Source organism: Xiphophorus maculatus, chromosome 8, assembly GCF_002775205.1.
Source record: "Xiphophorus maculatus strain JP 163 A chromosome 8, X_maculatus-5.0-male, whole genome shotgun sequence".
Classification (NCBI taxonomy): domain Eukaryota; kingdom Metazoa; phylum Chordata; class Actinopteri; order Cyprinodontiformes; family Poeciliidae; genus Xiphophorus; species Xiphophorus maculatus.
Window position 1 is genome coordinate 10,992,407 of NC_036450.1, and position 19,745 is coordinate 11,012,151.

Here is a 19,745-nt window from a genome sequence, read left to right on the forward strand (position 1 = left end):
TGAATGTATGCATAAAGACTTTCAGAACTGCTGGATTTTGCCTAACCGGGAGCCTGGAAAGCTGCTGCGCCTGGAAAACCTTAAATAGGAGACGGACAAGCAGTATTCTTATCAGATTAAATGAAAGAGCACGTATCAGCTGTTCATACTTGCAATCTTGCTCTTGACATTATCCAAAGCTGATATGAGTCCAGGGCTAGACATCCAGGTAAATTTAGCTGTTTGTCCTTTGGCTAACCTTAAACGACCCCTTCACAGAGATGAGACTAGCTGAAAGTCATTTTATCCATATCAATAAATACCACAGGTATAAATATAACGCATAAATATCATTTGGGTGGATTTGTTATAATTATGCAAAAGTTAAGAATTATGATAAAAGATTGCAATATTACTTAAGCTATAAGTATATTTTAGTATCTTAATAGATGTATTTATTACCTTTTAATTAGGCAAGACAAAAGTCCTGCATGTGTAAAACTAAATGCAACATTATGATCCCAAAACCGGGTCTTAATAATAGAAATCTAAGGCTCATATAAGCAGCTGCTATAAAGAAAAAAGTTAGCAGTTCCATTTTTTTGTCCTCAGCTTAAAGAGTAATTAAGAAAAACCTGTTATCAGTCAGAGTGGAGGTCAAGTTAAGGTTTAGAAGATTAAGAAAACATTCTGAGGAAAACAATTCCCTCCCCCACCGATTTTTTGCTAATGAGCTATAAAGAACTGGGCCTATGGATGTCCAAAACAGGCCACTGGTATGAACATGAAACAATGAAGCCCATAAAAAGCTGTGGATAAATAAGGAATGACAAGAAGAAGTAACAAAATAGCAAAAAAAAACTTTGTGGTATGGATAAACATTTTAGAAGGAAGGATTACTGGATTGGTAGTAAGTCTACTGACTGATGGGGAAAACGATAAACGAAATACTCCAACACAGCAATTACTTAAAACTCAAACAGTCTTAGATATTGTGACAGAAACCTTTTCTAGTTTATTGAACATTAGTCTCAGTATATTGCAAAACAATTCATGAAGATTTGAGGTTAATAAAATGTAATGAAGTTGTGAGGAAATGATCAAAAGGACATTGGAAATAAAACTAGATAAGTTTAGTAGTAAAGTGTTCTATCGTACAGCACCAGTGTTTTAGCACAAGGCTCAGTTTTCCCTATAGAGGAACGATCCAACGGCAGAATTTGTTTTGACCGAGTCTGAGTCAGTCTTTTTCAGAGAAAAATGTACATCTACAACAAACTTTGTCAGTCTTATAATTGACAAAATAATATTTAAGCATGTTTAGAGAATTTTATGCTCCAAAGTATCTAGAGTGGTGATCAAGCTCTGAATCAACAAGTTAATCATCAATAGTGTAGTGTAGTAATGGTTTCTAATTCACAGTTTTGTTCCTCTAAAGTGTTGAGTGATTAAGGTGTGAATGAGTTGCTTGTTGATGTATCTTTATAAGACAGCCAGTTTAATAACACTATTTGTGTTTATGGTCCTATTAAAGAGTGCAAATGTAACAGAACATAAAGGATTCCAAGATGAAAGAAGAGGTTATGATATAAATAACAAATATACAATTATATTAGGCTTTAATATAACTCTGCACTTCGCCTTGGTCTTAATATCCAATTGCCCTGAAGCGCGCCAAGTCAAAATTACTTCCAAAATACAGTCTGACTTTTGCCACAAACTCTGCTTATTCATTAGATTCACTCTTCCTCGGGCCATTAGAAGCTACTGACCCATCTAAATGTTTGGGAAAAATAATTCCTAAATGGATGCTGAGCATTATGTCTTGCAGTACTTTGCCAAGAGAAGAAATGCTGACAATGAATGGAGGAAAAGAAAAAAAGAGACAAGTGAAAAGCTAATACTAACTGCAGTGAAAAGAGGAAAAACATGTTTTTCTATTGCTGTTCGCAAACATGCAAAAAGTGTTATTTGTAGTCAAGCAGCTGGTAAAAGTAAACCAGGTTGTCATTCATAATAAATCCGTTCTCACATTCTAATCATAAGATGGTGCACAGATCTGTTGCATAAGGGGTTATTCTAGACCCAGAATCCCACATATGAATCTAAACCTCATCAGGTAAATCCTCTGCCTTCGCAGGGTCATTGGCAGGTTTCCAAAAGGATAAAACATTTCTGCTGAGCACCAGGGATATGTAAAATCAAAGCCTAAGTAATGATTAAACAAAGCAAAGAGTCTTCCAAACAATCTCCCCTGGCTCATTGAGCAATAGAGATCTAAATAATTGTGTCCACTGCTTGTCAGAAGTAAACATAAACACATTATGAGCATAAGACTCAACTTAATCTTGAGTTTTGATGTAAAAATGGAAAAATGACAAAGCAAGGAACTGTAAGCAATGTTAAAAAGATCTAGTTCCTCAATTTTTAATATACTCTGTGTTTTCTTTCATCCACACAGGTTTTACATTATACAAACAAATACAAATGAAGCCGTGCTCAAACACATGCTCTTTGGAGCCATCAGCAGGTTTGTGTCTTAATTCTGCTTAAATATGATGTCTCATCATGGCAGAATCTGTTACTTTCCAGGCACACTAAGCACTTTTCAACTTCTAATCTTGACTCCAAATGTTTTTCTGCAGTTGAGGTCAGTGCTTTCCTCAAGCTAAATGTCAGCCCGTTTCACTCATTCTACAACCTGTTTTGACATGTGTTTCAGATCCCCTGTAGGAACAAAACAGTCCTGTGACTCTCTCAATGCCTGTGGTGGTAGTGTGTTACAAACATTGGGTGAAATAACAATAAAAAAAGGACTAAATTCAACTTAACTTCAAACAGACAACAAGGTGGTTGAAACTTTGGAATAACAAGCAGTCAATGGCTGTGTTCACATAGGAGGCAAATGCAACCCAAATCAACTTTTCCCCATATTGGAAATCATATCTGCATGGCCCAATTCTGATATTTTCACCCCCCCCCCCCCCCAAAAAAAAAAATCCTTGCTAAACTGAGTACATGCAGTTGACACTATCTCAAAAGACAGATCTAATTTTTTTTACAATGTCTGTCATGACATCTTAAACTGCATGACTTAGGTTAAACATTTTGGTTACGCATATCACAATAGTTAGCAGTAATGTTGGCCCATTTCTCCTTACAGAACTGGTGAAACCGAGCCATGTTTGTAGGCCACCTTGCTCCCACACGCATTTTCATCTTCATCTTAAATAAATTAAGTTTGATTGAGATCAGGGCTTTGTGATCCAAAACATTGACTCTTTCAATCTTAAGCCACTTTTTAACCAGTTTGGCAATACGCTTTAGGTCACTGTCCATTTGGAAGACCCATTTGCACCCAAGCTTTAGCTTCCTTGCCTCAGAAATACTAAAGATTTGAGAAGTCAGGTCCCTCCAGGAAAGTAACCAAATTAAATTAATTCCAACAGATCTGTCAAGAAGAGTGTTTGAATGTGCTGCCAGAAACATACTACGACCTTGAATACGGCTAAGAAAAAGAATGAAGTTAAGGTATAACTTGCTTAGGATTGCTTGACTAAGTTTGGAGTACAAAAAAACCCATGAAAAATTCAAGCATGTTGTACCTTAGAATAATTCAATACTCAGCCTCAATACTAAAAGGCTGAGTATTGATGTGACATTCATGGCCTGAATGAGAGTTGCTTTACATACATTTATGTAGCAAATTTCATGCGATATATTATTTAGAGACAGGGCCAACCAAAGAGTGTAGAAATTATATATATGATTACATGCACAAATATACAATTGAAGTAGTTGAAAAGAGGAAAAGCAGTAGAAATTATTCTTAGTAACAGAGGAAATTAGCTTGACAAATCATTGCCTTCTGATGTTATTGTTTCTTCCATGCAGAACGACTTTGTCATGCTGTTGCAACAATAATGTTATGAAGCTGCAGGGAAATTAGCAGATCAGTAACAGAAAAAAAAGCACACAAATTTGTGGTTGTTGCATGCTGTAATTTCCTACCTTGCCAAGAATTCCCCTGAGCTGCCATTACTCTGTTGTGCATCCATACAGTTTGTAGTTCCAGGTATAAGCGCCATGGCTGGATTCTCCTGGGCTGCACTGCCCACGGCTCGTGCTACAAACTCCAGCGAGTCCTGAACATAATGATCCAAAGAAGGGGATCCCATCATGCCATGTGCAAGTAGCCCCAGCGGTAACCCATCTGTTCTAAGCTCAGCCACATTTTGGCTGTCCCCCAAAACCCAGTGAAACTCCGGGAGGGTCATTCGAGTCGCCAGCGTCCATAATCGGCGGACTTCCCGAATGTCGCACCCAAACGTCACCACTCCCCGCGTGGAGGAATGTTCTCTCAAGGCCTCCAGCTGCCTCATGAGACCCTGCTGCTGGTCTGATTTCGAAGTAGAATTTGATGAATAAGACGATGCAGTTGGTGATGAATATGATGGGTGCAGCACCTCTACTCCCAGAGGGGTGGTGGTTGCCTCTGCCGAGGATGATGGTGAAGACGGAAGGGGCGGCAATGTTGTTTTTGTCAAGTTGACCAGCGTGCCCAAGTGGAAGCGGCTGTTGTTCTTGATGAGGACGAGGAAGTCGTTTATTTTCCACTCCTGACAGAGGACAATGCTGAAGTCCCACCATCCGTTCATCATTAGCAGATAGTAGAGGAGCTGGGACGGCGGGGCTGCTACGGTCCGCATTGCCATTTGAAAATGAAGACGATTCTGTGAGAGGCAGTAAAACTTCCATTAGAAGATGAAGCAAAAAAGACACAATAGTTCAAAGGCACTTTATATGTTGCATATATAAAGAGGAGGTAATAAGCACTAATGTGTGTGTTTTATTTAGTAAATATATTGTGGTAATGACATGAGAATTACACCATGTACTTATGCAAATTATACCTTAAATTCTGTGTAAAAGAAGGGGAATGACAGGGATTTGGCATTGAATACATAAAAAATAAATTGCAAAAAGTCTTAGAAAGCCAAGGAACCAGTTAAACCTATCTGTATTTAAACAGCAATCCTGCATTCTATCAGCATCAATTAATTACTTAATTTGATGATAAGGTATTGCACAAGAAGCATGTCATATTAAGCAAAAGCAAAATGCTCTCCAAGGACATTTTGTAACCTTCTTGTTTATTTATGTGAATGACACTGATCACTGCCATATCTCTGTACTTAGTGCCTGTTGGCCAAAATCTGGAGGTGGAAACATAATTTCACCCTAAGTCAAGCGCAACCAGTTGCTCCTTGAAAGATTTCAGACAAATGAGTCAAAAAACAACAAAAAGGTTTTCAAAAACTATAGAAAATTCCCAGAGAGCTCTACGAAACATGAAATTTGCAGGACAATTTGTCTTCATTTAAACAATGACTAATGCACTCAACTGTAATGTCCAGTCACTACTTGCACATCAATTCCAAATTAACATTGAAGTTTGGAGGTAGGAGCATCAAAGTGAGAGCCCTCTTTGAGCTAATGCCACTGGCTTGGCGACCAAAGAAAAAAGATGAAGACATGAAGATACATTCTTCATAAAAATATAAAGATGAAACAAGGATGATTTTTTCAGGACAGCAGTGATCCCACACCTAAAGCCATGGAAACTCTGAAGTGGATGCAAATAAAAAAACTAAAACTTTTTGAATGTTCCAATCAATCTCCCAAAATTAATCAAATCAAACATTTACACAGGAGGCCCTTGACATTCAAGATTTTAAGACAGTTTGTATAAAAGAAAGGGCGAAATCACACCTTCACAAAGCATGAAAAGAGTTTCTCAGGATATTTCTCAAAGCTGCCACTGCTAAAGGATTATATTCAAGGTTTTTTACCTGTGCAATTTCACTTGATTACACATAAGTCAATGTAAGCACTTTTTTAAATTTACTTCTTTGTATGTCTAAATCATTTGGTTTGTTAAGAACACCTGATCTGAATTTTATGCCTACATGCCGACAATAATAAATTTACATTAAAAAAATTGTAATACATAAAGAACAAAAGAAAGAGATGAAAGATTAAACAATAAAAACATTTTTGTTTTCATCAGAAACTGAATGAAATGTAAAAGAATAACGTGCACAAGAGGAGGAGGACCGTTCAAGAAAATCGAAGGAAGGTCAGAGAGAAAGGACAATGTAGCAGCTCTCTGGTGAAATGTAGCAAAGCATGAACAAAAGACTGAAATAAAATTGTATACATTTAAGAGGAAATAAATGTATAAAGCTTTTATACATTTATATCTTAAATAAAGGAAATAAACACATTGAATTTTTATCTTAAATTCAAGGTGTTCCTAGTGTAAAAACACAGTCTGCTGGATATAATAGATTGCAATCTCAACGTTCCAAACCCAATGAATATCATTACTCACATCATAAGAGTTACAGCTATGTTCATGTGTAGGCACTTTTTTCGCATAACTTTGAGGAAAAACATCCAATATTTCTTTCATTTTTTTCCCCCAGAGTACGGGCAATTATGCAAATGCATGTGTATATATTTTGTGATGTCATCACCAAAAATATAATATAAACAGCACAGAATTGACAGTCTTCTTTTTCTTAGCTCTTTTTTCCTAAAACTCCTGCAGTGGAAATCCAAACATCTAGACTAAAATGTGTTTTTATTGTCAGTGTACATTTGTTGCAAAAAAAAACAAAAAAAAACAAAAAAAAAAAAACACCACAGTTTTAAAAGAAGGATTTTACTTCCTCTAGTTTATTAAAGAAAATTCCCAGTTTTTCTCCATTTTATTTATTTTCACTGTTTTCCTAGCTGATAAATCCCACTGTTGTTGAATCAATCTTAGGTCAACAGATGCTTCAAAGTTGTCTAAGTCTCAGAGCATGGAGTTATGGTTGTTAGTTTCTGTGAGCAACTAGAAAGGTCTTCCAGTGTCTGACCCACATTTACAGTAAAAACAGCAAGGATAAGCATTGTTTTTATGTGTTGGTTTGCATCCTGTCTGTTTCAAGCAGAAACAGACAGGATGCATCTGTCTGTAGAACTGATAGATGCAGCCATGTCTACACAACGTGCAAAGTGCTTTACAGCAAAAATATTCATCTAAAATCAACAGTTGTTTGAAACTTTAGATGTAAAGATAGTAGAAAAATAGCTGATAAAAAAGATTAAAGATGATTCAATAAGATTATAGTCTCTGCAAAAACACTATAAGCATAAATAGGATCCATTGCCAATTAGAGGAAGATAAAATAGCGAGTTAGAATTTATATCAAGACAAAATATGAATAGCTCAAATTTGGAATTGGCAAAGTATTCAGATGAAATGTAATAGATTTGAATTAGCAATGAGGGCTTAGGAAACTCTGGCATGCTTAGCACATGCTGGTTATCCAGCCAATTAATCAGTTAGTTGTTTGTCAGTACATGCAGCGAGTTTAAAGGTGCTTTAGAAATTCTTTACAACTTTAACACAAGCTTGCACTAAAAGTCCATTAGGTTAAGTTATTGGTGAATTTAATTTATCCCATTAATCACTCTCCAACAGGCATGCAAAAAAGACATTACTAATCTTATTTTTGCATATTCATAGATGGATTATTTGTATAAAAAAGTGCAATAAAAAGCAACGCTACATGTTTTATTTCAGATTTAGAAGTCCTACATCAGGAGAGGAAATTGTAATGCAGTCCACAGGGCATCAGACTCTCACCTCTCCTCGATGCCCATGAGGATTTATTCTCAACTGCAGCACTTCTGCAATGTAATCTCCATAAATCTTTAACCCTCTCTTTTTTTCTTTATGTAAGTAAAAACTGAGTAATTTGTAGAAAGCTTAGTGGCCCTGTCTTTAAACAAATGCCAAGATACTGTGAAGCCTAAGTTTCTTGGCTGTTAAACACAACATCTGGAATTTTTCTTTTCCATTTAAATGTACTTTTTACTATGACTATGAGATCTAAAGGATAGCTACTTTAACTTCTTGTGCAAACTGCACAGCAAAACAGCAGATGCTGAAAGAATCACGAGAAACTGGACAAACTAAAGATGATGGAATTGGTTGGGTTATTGATCTTCTTGTGATTAGATGATGTCTTGTAGAGAAAGCTTTCTGTTCAATAATAAATTCCAAATGAAACCTCAAATGCTTCAGATTATTCATCTGCAACAGCTGTACTGCTTATGGGCTGCACAGTGTTGCAGCTGTTAGCATCTTTTCCTTGCAGGAAGAAGTTTCTGGGTTTGAAATCCTGCCTCAAGTCTTTCTGCAGGGAGCTTACATGTTCTCCCCCAGAGCCCCCCAGAGTGGGTTTTCTCTGGGCACTCCTAATTCCTCTCATGGTCCAAAAAACATGACTGTGAGATTAATTGGTCTCTCTAAATTGCCATTAGGTGTCTGTGTGTGTGCCTGGCTGTTTGTCCAGTATAACTCTGTTGCCTTGTGATGGACTGATGATCGGTCCAGGCTAAGCAAGTATAAATAATGGATGGATTTAATGATAAGGCGAAAAGTTATAATGTTACTAGAACTGATAGGATCTGGGTTTAGGCAAGTTTAGTTATGTTCCTGTTACCAGATCTCCCTCACTTAATGCATGTTTTCCTCTCTTTCACATTTTCATGAGTGAATTACACATTAAATCAGCAATTTGTCAGTAAACATTTGTTTTAAATAAATCCTACATCAGTATGATTTTTGTATCACTTCAGCTGCAGCTACAGCCACTGTCCCTACAAAATAAATGTACTATAAGTAAATATGTGTTTCTTCTAAAATCCTCACTGTAAGACCACTGCAATAAAATATTAAATTGTTCAAGGCTTTTTGCACAACTCAACTACTTGTGCCAATAAATGTGGAGGTGGCTGTAGGACTTAAAAAACCACCACTTATCTGTCTCTATCATCCGCACTCAGGAGGAGCTCATTATTCACTTTAACAAGTACATGCACTGCACTTTAAAGTGCTGTAAAACACAACTGGATTGTGTTAAAGAACCAATGTTGCTCTTAAATGACAGCAATTGTGCAGCAATTACTGTCTCCCGTTCATTAGAAAGGACAGAGACTCATCTCAAGTTACTCAAAGGGATCCAAATTAATTTTCTAGAGCATCAGAAATGCAATGGCATCTGTTAAAGTGAAAAGATTAGGTAGTTTTAGACCTATTACAAATCTGTGAAGTAAAATAGTTCTTTGGGAGAAAATGCTTCCTTAAACAGTTGGGAGTGAACAGTGTGTGCTGAAAGGTAGATTGATGGAACTGTGCAAAGGAAGCAGAAAAGGTGATTGAAAAGGTGATTGTAAATCTGTAAGAAAATGTCTCAACCGGAGATTTAATATTTTCCTCTGTAATAAGTAAAACAGAATTCATAACTTTCTAGTAGCAAAGTAAAAGTTATTCAAGAAATTAGAGGGAGCTTTTAACAAAAGTATTATTTAACTTTATAATAATAATTTTGTGTTTCTGGGTTTGAGCAGTGAAAACTAAGCTGTTTTGCATCATTACATGATTTGCATAAAGTAATCCAGTGTTTAAGGGTTAAGTGCGTCATTTCAGACTGTTAGGTGTCCACTCTGACTGCTATGATTACTCTTTACTATTTTTTTAAATGTTCTAGCTCTAATCAAATATCCTGCTGCACATTTTGGAAGCATTTTATTGTAGGGCATAAATATAATTTTGTATATTATTATATAATGAGATACTGCTAGTTGCACAAACTTGAGTATGTCAGACCAACTCAGGACAGTCTTCAATTAAAGTTCACATCTAGTGGTATATTACACAGTTTATTAAGCCATACTCTTCAATATATTATCAACACTGCACTGCCAACAAATACCACACACCGCCAACTCCAAACTCACTTTTCTCTGGGGCATGACATCCTTCGCTCAACACCTTCTCCAGTTTTTCCACAAGACAAACCAAGGACGGATTTTCCCACAATTTATGAATTACGCATACTTTACCTTTGTCTAAACTTGAACTTCCTTTTGCAGAATTTAGTGAGACAAAGACCAACCACATCAAAAAACAAATAATAAGATCCTCTTCACGCAAAAATCCTTAATATTTTGGTGAAACTGTTGTCAGACTTCAGATGGAAGTTATTGAAACAAGACGGAACCCAAGGGGAGCTGAGTCAATTCTATAAAACTTTCAGGTAAACTCCTCGCACTCTATAAAGCTGTCTTATTATTTTTCCTAGCAACTTTTTCTGCCTACTCCAAATTCCATCCAAACACCTGTCTATCCATCTACCCCTCCATCAGGCAATTTTTTGTTTGTCAGCTTTATCTGTACATGTTATTTCACTTCAGGGATCCAGTTTGGACTTTTAACACCTGCCGAATCTACAGAGGGAAGGTACCTTGTGCACAGAGCAGGAAATTAGATGTTAGAGCAAGAACACACAGACACACACATGCATGTTAAGCTTGTAGGTGGCAAGTATTTCAGATCCCTCTAGTCAAACTAATTGGTTTGGGTGTGGTGGATAGCATATCTGTTTACATTTTAAAAAGGGAAGAAATAAATAACAGAAACAGGTTGTGTGACAAAGTACACAAATTGTGCATAAAACACTCAATTAGCAAATAAACTATTGATGAAAGGCCAGAAATCATTTTAAAGTATTTAGACTTTGAACTTATTTAGGGTACTTTTAAGTCGGATGCAGGCTTCAAATTAAATTTCCAATTAGTGTTTCGCTGAAGAGCTGAATTTCTCTCTCATGAAGAAGACAGTACTTGTTTTGGCCCCTGCAGTCAAATAATTATCATTTCATAACAGTAACTAAATAATTACTTTAGCTGATTTTTAAAGAGGAAAAGTCAACAGGGCAGTAAATGAAAATTAGTTATTGTAATTTCCGACTCTACTTTCAGGCACACAAATGTAGAATAGCTCATCTTCCCAGCTGAATTATTTTAAAAACTAAGATCCATTTGACATTAGATTAAATATAATTGTCAAACACACTGGATGCTCTAGAGGAGAAGTTATCAAACAAAACAAAAATTGAACTATTATTCCATGTGATGAAAAGTCAGTTTTGTGGAGATAAAGAGAAGCTTTAAAACTCCAGATCACTGCAGCAGTAGGTGGAAAAACAAAAAAAGGAACTCACTTCAAGTTTTTTCAGATTTCTCTAAAATCAAGATAGGTGATTGAACTTTAAATATAACTTGGTGTTTCAACATGACAATGAGCCAAAATTAATATTTTATAAAGAATCTAGAGAAAGGTAATTCATTCTGTAGACGCACACAAGTTTGTGTTGCCCTGTTAGATAGCCATCTAATTAAATATAGGCTACATATAAATAAATAAATTAAAAATAAATCAGTTAGAAGTTTCACGTTAACAAAATCTGGAAAAGTTCGGCAGATTTTTTTCCCCCCCAAGACACTGTAAGCATTTCACAACGGAAATGAACAGGAAAAATCATTACTGTTTTCAACACGTCAACAACTGCTGTGTTGCGAAAGTGTCATTATAATAAAAGGCCAGAGCAGCGTGGAATCACAATGCAGTCCCACATTGATTCTTGGGGTAGCTGATCTGACTGAGTTATGCAGATGTGCTCAGTCACCAAAACGCTGAAAAGCTCCTGAATGGATCTTCATCGCGGTTATTAAACCGGGCCGAGCTCTCTTTCCTCAGTCATTTTTAAGCGGTTGGTCAAACAACATGACACATCCCCATCTCTTTTCTGCAGCCTCGGAAGTTTTCCATTTCAGCACCACAGAGCACAATGATCGTCTCCGCATGCAACGATTAATTTGAGTGATTCGGTCAAAAATAACCATGGATATAATCAATGCCTCACTGCAGAAGAAAGACAGGAAATAAGGTCTAGCAGCAGATGGGATGCAAGTGCATACGATGATCAAGGCCACCAGCGGTTGGAAGAAGTGTCTCCTCCTCCATTATTTATAGGTTTATTAAATGGTGAACTGAGGACAAATATTCCACAGAAACTGAAGTCAACTAAGCCTAATAATGAAACAAATACAGGCGTAAATGAAGGTAGCTGTGGTAACAATCCAGCCACTGTGCGTAGGTAAAGTGATCAACAGTTAACAGTTTAGGAGAAGCTGGGAAGAAACTTTTTTTTTTCTCTTTACCTCACTGTGGCGCGGGAACTCCCTCTGCACGACGCTGACAACTGGCACCTGGAGCGCCAGAGACACGAATTCCAACTTAACGAGCTCGTCCCGGTTCCGCGGGAAGGCAAGCGTAGCGGAGATGCCCTGCACGACCACCGTGTGACACACGCTCTCCAAGAAAGACAGCGGGTCTTCGTCCTCAGGAATGCCCGTGGAGGAGTATGAGAAGGCTGGCAACTCGCCCAGCGCCGATCCGACTGCCATAACAATCTCCAGGGATAAATTGTAAGGTAGCAGCCCGGCCCGGTTCAGAGCCTCAGCCGCCAGCAGGACCGAGTCCCGCGGTGAGAACAAGCCATCCTCCTTCGAGGGATTCCCATCTCGCTGCCTCGTCTGGCTTTTACTCCTACTTGTGCCCCGCTGATTGTTTGTGGCGGCTCTAGTTCTGAGGTTTCCATATCCAAGCGCACCGGCACCTGTTTTAGCCGGCTTTCCTAACTCCAGCGGCTGATCTCTCTGTAAAGCTCCCTCAGCATCTTCAGAACTGCTGCCAGGAGCTGTGGATACCAAGCGGGGCTGGACGTGCAGAGCTCCCACCCGAACCGTGTGGCCGATCCGCTTCAGCACCTGGCATGGCTGCGGGTGCGAGTGAGCGCACGGCGGGAGGAAAAGGAGAGCGCACAGTAGGAGGCACAGAGACGGCGAGACCCCGGTGCCTGCTCGCGCTGACGGGCCATCCATCACCATCATAATCCCGGTCGACCTCGTCATCCCCGCTCCACAGCTGCGCCGGATCCCCAGTCCAACCGCGCAACAGCCCACCAGCGGGGCCGCACCGTCGGTGCCACTGCTGGCCCCCCGCCTTTGCTCCTATGTGTGCCACTGAGACCAGCTGCAGCCTTCTCTCCAGCTCCAGCTCCCGCGCCGGCTCCCGTTAAAGTTGTGCGTTTCTCCTCGGACACAGACAACAGGCTGTTGAGGCGCAATATCAGACAGGAGCCGCGCACAAGCAAAAGATGATCCTCAAAAGTGCTGCTTTTCATCTCAAAGGATTTTCACATTTCAGGACAGCTGATTACTGACAAAAACCGGCCGGCCAAACAATAACATTTCCACATATTCCAGCAGGAGGGTACTTATATTAAGAAGAGTGTGTCCAGAAAAGAAAAATATCGACCAGAGATTAATGCGCATCAAACACATTCCAAAACAGTGAAATCCTCGACTGCAAAAACATGTTGGTCATTGGTTTTAATGACAATTATCCCATTATAATCTCCGGTGTAGGGCCCAAGACGGTATGTTTCTTCATGTTAATCAGAATTTTAAAAAAAATAAAAATACATACAAAAAAAATTACATAAAAAAAATCAGCCAAGTAAAACCTTTGAAGAGCGCACGCGCCGCTTGTCTCGAGCCAACCTCTGTACTGACACTTGCACTGGGAAAGACCTCCTAGAGTGCGGTGCTTTTACGCAAAGAGAATTAACCCCATACCTTCTAACTGGGCCGATAAACTGTAAATGCTTTAATGTTATATTGGAATGTAATTATATTAGGCTGAATGCAAAATAAGAAAAGCAAGTTGTTGTAAACAGTTTATTTAATGAATTAAACTCAATCTGTTAACAGGGCTTTTAAGTATAAAATGAAAATAAGTACGCTAATGACATACTATTTAAAAGATTCTTCAGATTATACATATTTTACATGTTGTGAAAAACATACATTAAATATTGTGTTATGTTCCTCCTGCTATAGAGTTGAGGGGAAAGAAAGAGGGAAATTCATCTTACTTCTATTCAGTGTCATTTGCATGTGTTGTGTCCAGAGCACAACACATGTCATCTTGGAGCCTTTTACATGGTGCAGAAAGGTCAAAACCCACTATTATAGAGCAGCTCCACAGTTTCCCATTAAGAAAGCACAAAAAGAGGAGTAGAAAGCAAGGGATAATGGTGAAGAAGACTGTGTGTCAGAAAGGCTTTGGAGTTGTAGGGCAAACTAATTTATCTTTTTGGTAAAAGACACTTTCAGGATTTCTATCATCATAATGGCTGATGCAAAGAAGAAAGAAAATGTAATTCATTTGAATAGGTGCTTGTTTTTGACGTCTGTGTTGTAGTGGTCTCATCACTGAGATAGAAATTGTTAGATTTTTTTTTAGAATTAAAATATGTATGAAAAAAACATATACATCTTGTTTTCTTTATTTATTTTTTACACTTATTTTATCTTATTAGATGGAGCAGTGCTACAGATGATCATGTCAGCAAATCTTCTATTTTGTGTGCTTGCAGGAATCCACAATTAGTTGAAAATGTTCGCCTAAATGTGCTGTAATTTTCCAATTAACTAAAAATAAAAAAAAATGCAGTTTGTGACAAGTGAAAACTTAGAAATGTAAAAAATATATGTATCTTTTGTCATATTTTTCACCCATAGAGGCCGCCATTTTTCATCTGCACAATGCATGCTGGGGTGATAGCGCAATTAGGTCCGTTTTGTGCTGGACTCTACAGAGTAAACACAAAAAATCTAACTCTAGCTGAATTGCTTACACTGTTTGACTTGTGACAATGCCACACTGTGTCGCTGTTGGCTATCACAAGAAAGAAAAATAAATGACCATGGAAGTAGCTGAAGACAACTTCCTAAGGACCCACAGCTGTGCTCTCAACATTTCTCTCCAGAGGACTTTGAGTCATTTGTACCAGCAAAACTGATGAAGGCTCTAACAGGTGGTCGTTACCTTCCTTCACAAGCTAAAACCAGATGCCAAGACACTGGGAGAAACATCAAACAGGCGGCGCTGGAAGCTGAAGCTGAATGTGAAACCAGCGATCTGACAACGGACCAAAGACCCGACCCTAAGCAGCTTTTACTGGACAGGACACAGAGCTCCAGAACTACGTACCGGATCACACAGTCCAACCAGAGGTGCGTGTTATTTAGCAGCACAAACACGAGCTTCTTCAGTCAACTCTTTCCTCTTCCTCTGTTTGGTCCTCCTCATCCTTATTAATCTTATTTTGGGTAAAAATAAAATCGGTCTTCAGTTGCACTGTTCTTGCTATATTTAACTTTGGAAATTATTTCCCTAAAATCTTACTTAAATGCTCTTAGGTACAATGTTCTCAACCCTGTCTTTGTATTTCTTCTTCCATGCACACACCTGTTCACTTGAATGTCTTTCTTTACATTTTAATGTCATCTTTGTCTGCACCCGTAAGCTGCTTGTCTACTTTTCATGCTCTTAAAGTTTATTCGATTTCACAGGCCTCTCTACCTGACGTGTTTATTTGGTTTGTCCCATGTTTTGTAGATGTCTGTCTGACCCCTTGTCTGGCTAAATATTCATCCATGTTTTTATGTCTGCTCTCCCAACCCTTTACTTTACCTATTACTTCTCCTGCTGATTCTCCCACCTGCCTGTCAACATGTCAATGTGACTGCATGACTGTGTGTCTCCTTGTCGTTCTAACTCCCTGCATGTTTTCCTTCCTGAGAAGCTTGTGCGCTGTGTGGTGCAGCTGCAAACATCCCTGTTGCTTTCGACCTGCCAGACAAATTCTCCACATGGTTTAGTTTTCCCTTTCAGACAATGAACTGTTCAATTCAATTCAAGTTTATTTAATCAAGGACAGCACAGCAAACAATTTTATATAACAAAAACAAAGCAAACTTTTTTTTCAAAGGTTTTCAATCCACAGGCTAATTTGCAAACCCAGTCCTTGGTTGGATGTTTTCTAAATGCAGTGTTTATACCTTGTGGGTCACAGGTCAAGGTTGTACAACCTCACAAGCAAACATCTGACCATATGAACTTAATTTTACAAAAATACAAAGAAATCAGCCAAAACAAATTATGCACATAGTTTCTATGATTTTACAAGAATTGTAATAAAACTTATTTTACAAGTTTGTCACATATTTCAATGTCTCATATTTACTTATAAAGATGCTCAAAAAAATCTCTATATTTTCACATAATTCTAAACTGCGCTAAAATAATAAAATCAACAAATCAGAAATACATGCTTTCCTCTCTCATATATTAGTATAAATGACCCAATCTTCCTTTAAGGTGTGTAGCAAAAGTGTGTTTTCAGTATTATTGCTCAGTGATAATTCCAACTAGGGCCCGAGGTGAACCGTTCCAGCTCATTGCTTTGCAGAAATTCAGCTCATTTGCTTTGTTTCCAGAGCTCCCGTTCTGTAACAGATTAAGGTCTGGGTTTGGATTTTAATCTTTTAAAATTCTACCTAAAGCAGTGTTTCTAACAGAAATGATGATCTAGAACAAACCCATTTCTCTCTCAAAGGAACAGAAAAGGACAGATTAAAAGTCCCATTGTTACCTGTATTTTAAGGAATCTCTACTCAGTGTGATTTGGATTTTGAATAAATGTCATCAAAGTTACTCAAAACAGTGAAGTAGGATACTTACTGTATCCTTCTTCAGAGGGCCAACCACTTATCACTAGCTGTACATGCATATAAACAACATAAAGTTTATTTTCCCCACCCCACTACAAAGTGATTGTTGTGCCCCCTGTGGCAAGGAACCTGAAACAAAAAAATAAACAGGAACAGGTAGAGTAAAGAGCAGCCTGTGCGGCCAACAGAGGAGTTACCACAGGCAACATGGCTTAGTAGTTAATACAGGATCTGATAAAAAAAGGTATCACAATAGAAACTTCAAAGTGCTCATACTTTTCATAATGTCATACCTGATTTTCCCTTTTATTTCGTATGTCTGCTGGTGCAGGCCAGGATAGATACATCTTCAGAATGCGATTCCATTTATAGCACCTAATTTATATTTTTTAATGATGATCAATGATCAAATAACCAATTGAAAGATATTTTGATTGAAGACTCCTGCAGTAAGAAGTAATTCAACACCAGTGTGTATCAAATGTTTAGCGCCTTCATGTTAACCTTTCAGAAGAACCCAAATACAGACATGAATGTGGCAGATTGAGGAGCAAACCTGAAAAGCTTAATAAATTAACTGAATACACTGACTTTTTGACACAAACAGGTTGCAAAACAGACAAGGAAACAAGAGCATCTGACAAGTGAGTTGAGTAAATGTATACACTGGAGAAAGTGACTGAACAGCGGACAAAGGTGAGTTCATCAGACATCGAGCAGCTGAGCTAGAACCATGAGTAAGAAGCACATCTCGATACTATGACGGAGAAATGTAATGCTGTGGAATTTAACAGATATATAACAGAAATCATAAACCAAGACTTCAACATGAAACAAAACTCCAACACATAGGAAATGTAAACTATGATGAATGCTCTATTGCATAAAACAAACTATTTTTTTTTAGATTGATTTTATTAAGTAGTTAGATCCCTCTCACACAAGAGGGCAGTGTGGTGCCGGAAGCAAGAGGTGTGGCTACCTGACCTTCAGGTGGAGAGAAGATTGATTAGTGTCAAGCATACAGCTGCTTGCTTTTGCTTGCCTCAGTTTGCATCTCACTATTTGGTGTGTATGTGTAACCCATTGCATAATGTTACCACAAGCCCTGCTCCCTCTTTCTCTTGACCCTTATTTTGAATTTGAACAGTTGTTCTCCCTGCCATCCAGAGGACACTGATCATGGTTTGTGCCTCTCTGGTCAATTGCCTTTGAAAGACTTCTTAGCACTTTCAGAACCTCTATCCATTTTCTCCACTCATTGTGTCCTTGCAAGGCCTTATAGGTTAATTCCTTTCTCCTGCAATCTAAAGACAACAGGCAGGGCACAACATCAAAGGTCAACATCAAAGGTCATCACATGGCTATAACCAATCAAGGGTTTGCTTGGATAATATGAGGAGGAACCTGGAGAGAAGCCATGAATGACAACTACAACAGGAGAAAGGTATGTTTTGCAATTTCAAATCTTCTAGCTGTGTAGCAACAATTGCCCACTGTCCAGCTCACATCTTTAAATCAAAACATGTTAGATGACTGTGCTACATCTAATGCTTAGAAACATTCTGTTTGTGAAAATAATTATACATTTGAAGAATTGCATGATAATTTTACATACTGTGCATTCATTGGTGCCTTTGGGAAAGATGTGTACAGAAGCCTTAAAATATATGATTTAAATATATGGTTGTCTTTAAAATACAAGTCATTGTGTATTTTAAAGACATGATGACTTTTAAAATACCACTTTTTACGGCAGTGCTATATAAATAAAATCAATGTTGACATTTATTTAATTCACTCTTTCTTTGTGGCTTTCTAAAAAGTTTTGCTGACATGTCAAGTCTCTTCAATTTATTCCTTCTCTTGATTTCCATACAACATAATCAAGTTAAAATATAAAAATGCTTTCCATTAGACTTTAGTGCAGAAGTTTTATCATGTTTTGCTCGCCCCAAAATCAAGCTTGTGCACTGTCCATAGACATGCCCAAAACTCTACAATCGTTGATTACCTCCAACATCTTTTCTTTGATTGTTACAATTTGCTGTAAGCCTTTGCCCATTTGAATGGTGAGTTCTTTAGTTTTAATAACATTTATTTCTATAAAAATGAGCACCACTCCTGTAAAAGTATCATCTTCATAATTTAAGTTGTCTCTTTCACTTTACCCTCTCCTACAAACTGAGCAACCACTGCTATCGTAAACTAAAATGATCTTAATGCTCCTTAAATTAAGTTGAATGAATACAGAAGAGTGCTGATAAGACTGTACTCTGTCATGCCTCCAAAAACAGATTAATCTCATCTGATTAAGTACTTCCAACAGTAATCCTTTGAGGACAGTAAGAGAAAAAGTTTATGCAGTGAATTACTCTACCAACTATTAAGTTTGCAGGTGTCTGCCACAACATATATTCATAAATGCAGAATCTGTAAAGTTTTCAGCTATTCACTCACTCGTATAACACACATCTGCCTGATTTGAATGGCAAGTCCTCTTGTCCTTTGCATCTTGAAGACTCATATCAACTTTTGGCCCAAAGGAAACAAAAATTCATTAAATGCTAATTGAAGGACTCTAACTGACTTTGAAATAAAGTACAAAACTATTTCAGTTCCATTTATTAAAACTAAACTGGTTCAGTGGGGGGTGTTAGGGCAAAAAGTGTGGTGTTGGTGATTTTATAAAATGATTGATGTGGCTATACTGTATATTAAGACATTACCTAAAACACACAGCTTGCCTGGCATGTAAAAATAAAAATAAATCAGAAGAAATATCAGAATGAGTTACAACTTTTATCTGTTCAAAAATATATATTCAAACATAATTAGCTTGGGTATGTCCAGTCATCATTGCATTCAGACAGTAGACAATTTAAGTTTACCAGAGATGAACAGATTTTGATGTGAAATGTTATCAATCCCAGAAAAGAAGGAAAATACCTTGAAAGATGCTCACTGAGACTAGTAAGACAGTGATACAGGTCATATGGTGGCCTGGGCTACAAGGCCAATCAGAGAAGGAATTATTATTTCAAGAGCAAGATAAAAAGGAAGATTACGGTTTACAAATGCACTTAAGGACTGCTGAGTTATAAATCCAAAACCAAAGTATTTTATTTTGATGACCATCTGAAAACTGCAAGCCTAGAAACAGAGTCCCAGCTGTAAAGTTTTTTGGTGGCAGCATCTTGTGTGTTTGCTCCTACTACTAC

General features: G+C 37.7%; 1 protein-coding gene across 1 annotated transcript in view; it reads right to left on the reverse strand.

The window, feature by feature from the left end:
• LOC102222271 (glutamate receptor ionotropic, NMDA 3A-like) overlaps positions 1 to 14,206 on the reverse strand; it is a 51,079-nt gene extending 36,873 nt beyond the window's left edge. The window contains exons 1-2 of the mRNA XM_014470582.2: positions 12,103 to 14,206; positions 3,991 to 4,712 (exon numbers count right to left, since the gene is read on the reverse strand). Coding sequence (XP_014326068.2) covers positions 3,991 to 4,712; positions 12,103 to 12,855 — 1,475 coding nt within the window. The 5' untranslated portion in view covers positions 12,856 to 14,206. The remainder of the gene's footprint in view (positions 1 to 3,990; positions 4,713 to 12,102) is intronic.
• Positions 14,207 to 19,745: the final 5,539 nt, after the last annotated feature.